At 44.3% G+C, this 6,775-nt stretch overlaps 1 protein-coding gene across 5 annotated transcripts in view; it reads right to left on the bottom strand.

The window, feature by feature from the left end:
- Eip75B (Ecdysone-induced protein 75B) overlaps positions 1-6,775 on the bottom strand; it is a 369,370-nt gene that overhangs the window by 39,791 nt on the left and 322,804 nt on the right. For 4 of the 5 annotated variants that reach the window (XM_070099329.1, XM_070099330.1, XM_070099333.1 and 1 more), the window contains exon 2: positions 2,998-3,086. In XM_070099329.1, coding sequence (XP_069955430.1) covers positions 2,998-3,086 — 89 coding nt within the window. Of the gene's footprint in view, positions 1-2,997; positions 3,087-3,873; positions 4,300-6,775 lie in introns of those variants that run through there. The other variant, XM_070099332.1, reaches the window with a different exon arrangement.

Here is a 6,775-nt window from a genome sequence, read left to right as displayed (position 1 = left end):
GTTACGTCTGGTCTAATTCCTAGACATTTTGCATATCCATATGCTCCTTGTGCTACCATCCATAGGCTAGATGTGGAGGTCACAATCAACTAGCCACTTCAACGGCTAGTTTATTGTGCACCCCTACATTTAGCCATCTTCTACCCATATTGTGGGTAGTAGAAAGTAGAATAATGAGGTAAGAAGAGATGAGTGAAAAATGGAGGTACAAGGAGAGAGAGAGAGAAATAAATCTGTGTTCGAGACAGGTAGAAAGGGTACAAAAGGGTGAGATGTGGAGAAGGGGAAAGGGTAGAAGGGGTAGAAGGTAAGAGGGGCATGAAAGAGATGGGGAAAGGGGGGTGAAGAGCTGGACAAATGAAAGGGAAAGCAGGGAGGAAGAGGAGAGAAAGGAATTCGATGTAGGGAGTAAAGAGAGACAGCAGGTAAAGGGAAGAAAAAAACCTGACTTACCACTGAAAGTGTACATGTGTACATTGTACAGGACTCACCGTAAGACTTCATGCGTACATGTACAGAGTAAGCTGCTGTCTACACACTGTACGCACATGTACGCAAGACTCTAAAATATGACTATAATTCTATTTTTTTATAATCTTTCATGTCAGATTATACATCTTTTGTGCCAGATTATGCGTCTTATTTACCAGATTATACGTATTTTGTACCAAATTATACAATTTTTGTACCAGATTATAGCAAAACTGCTAGAATTATTCTATATTTGTAAAATTTGGTGGTGTGGGTGGAAGTGGGTTGCCGCCCACCACAGACTTTGTCAGTGTGGGTGGAAATGGGCTGCCGCCCACCACAGATTTTACCAGTGTGGGTGGAAATGGGCTGCCGCCCACCACAGACTTTACCAGTGTGGGTGGAAGTGTTGGCCTGATGCCTAACAGATAGGAACAAGGTCAGTAACCCCCTCACCATCTGGCCCCAATATGTTGGCTCAAGATCACACTAGTGCCACATTGCAGTGCAACATCGTAGTGCCACTTTTGCAGCGGGGGGAGAGGGTTGTTACCCAACTAACCGGTGCCTTTCTTTCGATGTCCAGCTTATTTTCTGAGCAATTTGTTAGGTGGTTATTATGATGATAACTGCGTAATTGTCATCATTCTCTTAGCTAATTATGCGCATTAATGCCCCAATTAGCTAGGTTTAATGTAAATACTGTGTTAATTATGTTAGTTGAGGCCAGTGACCTGCCTTGGCAGTGTTAAAAATTTAGCTCAGTCAAAATGTCAGCAAGACGGATATTAGGTCAGGCGTGAGCCGAGAGTGCCACTTGCTGACTCAGTGCCAAGCTTCCCCACGGGGTCAGAAGGTCAGTAGCCGCATTCAACAACCCCTCCCCCTTCTCCCTTAACCCCTAACCCCTTAATCCCAACCCCCCTTCTCTAAAACTTACGAGTAGGCAGGGGTGTTCATGGCATCCACCATGCAGGATGTTGGCTGTCGCGAGGCAAGGAATCAGTGCATGACACGAGGGGAGGGAGCCTGGTGCGTGAGTCCTGGGTTAGGTCATTGTCCCCTCACCCGAGGCTACATGCAAGGGGATACCAAGAAGTTGCTCGGTCTATTTTTGCAAGACTGTTGCTCGCCGCGGGGAGGATGGAGGGGGAGATAGACGGTATAATAACCTGTGTGATAATGTTAAGATATATCTTTTTATTTATCAGATATATTAAGCAAATTTAATAAATATGAAACAGATAAATCAACATACAGATATAGATCCAGATGTACTTTTGTAAACCCTTTTGGGTATAGTTCATAGGGCTTTTGTGTAATCCATAATATGCTCTTGCACTACCGTCCACGGGATGGATATGGGGTGCACAATACACTAGCCACTCCGGCGGAGCGAGAAGACTTAGGACGAGCTGGATTCATCCTTCCACGGGAATCTCACCTCCACAGTCATGCGTTATACACTACTTCCCGATGCGTTACCCGATCGATCTCACTTTCCAATATTAAAGGCCGGTCTGAGGCCTGTTGTGATCTCCAGCGCCACTGAGAGGTTAAGATCATTAAAAAGTCTGGTCCGTAGTGCCTCTGGATGTTTCTCTCGTCAGAGTAAATCTTACAAGCAGCCACTACACTTAATTATCATTTAGTACTGAAGTTTTGTTTTTGAAATATAAAGGCAAGTAATCCAGGATAATCCAGTAGGACTAGTAACCCAGGATAACCCAGTAGGACTAGTAACCCAGCATAACCCAGTAGGACTAGTAGCTCAGGATAACCCAGCAGGTCTAGTAACCCAGGATAAACCAGTAGGACTAGTAACCCAGGATAACCCAGTAGGACTAGTAACCCAGGATAACCCAGTAGGACTAATAACCCAGGATAACCCAGCAGGACTAGTAACCCAGGATATCCCAGTAGGACTAATAACCCAGGATAACCCAGTAGGACTAGTAACCCAGGATAACCCAGCAGGACTAGTAACCCAGGATAACCCAGTAGGACTAGTAACCCAGGATAACCCAGTAGGACTAGTAACCCAGGATAGCCCAGTAGGACTAGTAACCCAGGATAACCCAGTAGGACTAGTAACCCAGGATAACCCAGTAGGACTAGTAACCCAGGATATCCTAGTAGGACTAGTAACCCAGGATATCCTAGTAGGACTAATAACCCAGGATAACCCATGAAAGCCAAGCAAAGTGGCTTATTCCTGTTCGAGTTCTTAGGTCCTCTCTCAAGAAGCGACCCGATACAGTTGACTGAGTTCCAGGTACCTACTTACTGCTAGGTGAAAAGCAGCAGCAGGTACAAGGAGACTAACACCCACTGTAATACCTGCTTACTGCATGGAGAACAGTAGCAGCAGGTGCAGGGAGCCTAACACTCATTTACCTACTTACTGCTAGGTGAACAGGTGCAGTAGGTGTATAGAGTCCTGCTCACACATCTCTCCTCGCCAACCTACCACTTAACTTTGAACCAATTCAACAAATACAACTACTGCAACTCTCAAAAACTAACCTTGCAACCTTCGCAGGAGTGTACGCCATAGTGGAAACCTGAAGCCTTGTCCCCACACACACGGCACAGCACTGTTGTGCCGTCAAATTCTGAAAAGGACAGGAAAATATCATTTAGTACATGAAATATTAAGATAACGCAAAGGGATGGGGACTGAGACAATCAGTACTCAGTGTTGAAGGTACTCAGTCCTCAACGTTTGAGATATTCATGCCTAAATACTGGCATCGGAGGACAATGCAGTAGTGTCTAGGGACACGGGAAAATATATTTGAGTGCCGATTGAGACCAGGGAGGGAGGGGGGAAAATACAGTAGTGTATCGGCAATGCAATCTATAAGGCAGCAGTTTATAAATAAGAATAATTTTCAGTTGGAATATACCAAGACTATCCATTTACCATCTATAAAGAATCACTAGAGATTATTTCTAGAGCGATGGAAATGCGTTACATAAATATCTTCGTAATTACTTTAGAAATAACTAATGAATGAGCTGTAAATATTACATCTGGGATGAGGGTGTAAATTTAAACAGCATCGTGTCTATAAATATTCTATAGAGTGTATCAGGCAGTGTAAGTCTTGGTGACTGGTGTTCGTTGTTAGTATTAACAATATTAACCACTGTATCAAACACCTGAGAGACTTACAGGTGTTATTATGTATATTAAACAGCCGTAAAAAATAAAAAGAAGAACATTCACGTTACCATTAGTATTGCACTTACGCAGGTTATAACACTTCTCTATAACACTACTAAGACACAAGCTGTAGGCATACACTGGGCCTAACTAGGCCTAAAATCACTCGTGATGTAATGGATTAAGTTAAGTGTTAAGTTGTGACCTAGTGGAACAAAGTCCAAATGGCTTACCAATGACAGTCTTGTCTACCAAGACCTGGGAGTCCATAGGAACCTCGTAAAATTCCTGCTCGCAGTACCTATGCATTGTTGCGTGAGTATATGGAACACTCCTCTCAGAAAGCGGCACCAATGTTTCACTATACTCTCTCCAAAACCTCACCAACTTTCACTACTATATCGTAAATTTACAAGTTGTGTATGCATCTCCTCGCGTGGCTAAGTTTTCGTTGTCACACTAGCCAACTGTAGCTCCTTATCTCTCTTTAAAAGTCACAGCTATTTTGTAGATATAGACACCAGTGTATAGAAAGGTGTGGGTAAAGTGCACAGCGTCCACAGCAAAACAAGTGAGTTTGTCAACACGTGCACGGGGCGAGTCAGTTTCACTATATGCAGCCACAACCGAACGCGAAAGTGGACAATGTTAGACTGGCAGCAGCGGTGGCAGCGGTGAGGGTTGGAACTAGTGATGGTGTCTGTGGTGGTGGTGGCGGTGGTGGTGGTGGTAAGGGGGATAGTGGTAGTGGGGATGATGGGGGAGCCGTCCCAGTCATAGAGGCCAGGAGGGAGAGAGGGAGGGGATGAGGTGAAGGCAGCCAGCAGTGTTACACCAGCCGTGATGGAGTCACAGGTACACAAACAAGACAACTAACTCACAGCTAACCCACAAATTATAAAAGAAACTTGAACTCATCTCTCCCCGTCATGGACGGAGCGAAATGTCGTCTAATATCGCCTCCTTTCCTTCACCCCTGCTTACAGATCACTCCAACCACGGCGTTGTAACTTCCATCCCCTTTTTAAACGGGCTCGTGGACATACAACCTTACTCTAGTCTCCCACGAGAATTAGTTCCAAACTTCTTGACCATCTCTCACGGGTAAGAGAGACACAGAGAGAAAGAGAGAAGCTTCACACTCCACTGTGTCGACACAGGACACTGACCCTCTAACACCTAGCCCCATACATACTAATTACAAGCTTCACTTTCCGAGTCTCCACATCGGGAGCTCACACACTCACAAGTATATACACACACGCACTCTATAAACCCGTTCACACACTTCTAAAATTAAACCTCAATACTTACACCAGACGTCCTTATAACACCTTTCACAACTAACACAAATTCCTGACTGTAGACGACATTTCGGTATGTATACCGATTATTATCATGCTGACCCTTAGATACAGAGGAGGAATTTGTCTAAACCCTAACTCATTTATCCTCCTGGTATTTGCTAGCTTTCTTAGGTTTTATATCTATCTACTGCACAAGGGTCATTAAGGCCTAAAAGTCGCCTCTAACCTGACGTTAACGATATTTTAGACCCAAGAATAGGAGATAAATCCGTAACTGAGAGATAAATACCTCTCAGTTACACGAAAGTATATACCTGCAGTGTTACCATATATACCTGCAGTGGTATATACGCTAACATATACTCCTCTTGGTGTATATATACACTGATATACACAGCTGCTGAAATACACACCTGTTGATACATATGTACTAACATACATCTCTGTATTTATGCACTGAAAGATGCGTACTTATCGGTGTATATACACAGAGAGGTATATACACTGAGGGATACATATTTCTCAAGTGTATATATACACTGATGGATACATATTTCTCAAGTGCATATATACACTGAGAGATACATGCTTCTCAGTGTATATATACTGAGATACATACTCTCAAATATATATATATATATATATATATATATATATATATATATATATATATATATATATATATAATATGAGAGATACATACTTCCCAGTGTATATACATGAAACCTCTGCACTAAACGCAGGACTCAGGCTGGTCGTTCAACCAGGCTGTTGCTGTCGGCGGCTTGCATGTCCAGTCACAGCCTGCTTGATCCGCCTCCGGGAGGAAGTAGTGATCTAGTTTCCTTCTGAAGGCTTCCTGACACCCTGATGCTGGTGGAGGGATCTTGATCCAGGGAATTAGAGCTATGTTTCCCTTCCTTTGGATCAGAACGCGATTGCCTCTCATTCCCCAGGAGTTGTAACCGCCCTACTCATTTAGCGCTTTTCCCTGATTAAAATATATATCTGAATGTGAACCATTCTCAAGAATGGTCTGGTGAGTAGGCTGTGAAAGCGGTCTGGTGAGTAGGCCGTGAAAGTGGTCTGGTGAGTAGGCTGTGTAAATGGCCTACCTACCTGGAGTCTACCTGGAAGGCATTCCGGGGATGAACGCCCCCACGGCCCGGTCCACGACCAGGCCTCCCGGTGGATCAGGGCCCGATCAACCAGGCTATTATTGCTGGCTGCACGTAGTCCAACGTACGAACCACAGCCCGGCTGATTCGGCAATGACTTTAGGTATCTGTCCAGCTCCCTCTTCAAGACAACAATGAGTCTACTGCATGGTGAGAGGCTGTTGAACAGTGTTGGGACCTAGACACTTAATGTGTTTTCTCTTAGTGTACCAATGGTGCCCCTACTTTTCACTGGAGGTATGTTGCATCACCTGCCAAGTCTTTTGCTGTCGTAGGGAGTGATTTCCGTGTGCAGATTAGGGACCAGTCCCTCCAGGATCTTCCAGGTGTAGATTATGATGTATCTCTCTCGCCTGCGCTCCACTGAGTACAAGTTAAGTGCTTTCAGGCGCTCCCAGTAGTTAAGGTGTTTGATGGAACTTGTACGTGCAGTAAAGGTTCTCTGTACATTCTCTAGTTCTGCAGTTTCACCTGCCTTGAATGGGGATGTTAATGTACAGCAGTATTCCAGCCTAGAGAGAACAAGTGATTTAAAATGGATCATCACTGGCTTGGCATCTCTTGTCTTGAATGTTCTCATTATCCATCCTATCAGTTTCCTCGCAGATGTGATAGCGGCATTGCTGTGGTCCTTGAAGGTGAGATCCTCA

Source organism: Cherax quadricarinatus, chromosome 67 (assembly GCF_038502225.1).
Source record: "Cherax quadricarinatus isolate ZL_2023a chromosome 67, ASM3850222v1, whole genome shotgun sequence".
In the NCBI taxonomy this organism is placed as follows: domain Eukaryota; kingdom Metazoa; phylum Arthropoda; class Malacostraca; order Decapoda; family Parastacidae; genus Cherax; species Cherax quadricarinatus.
This window is presented reverse-complemented; position numbering and strand designations above follow the sequence as displayed.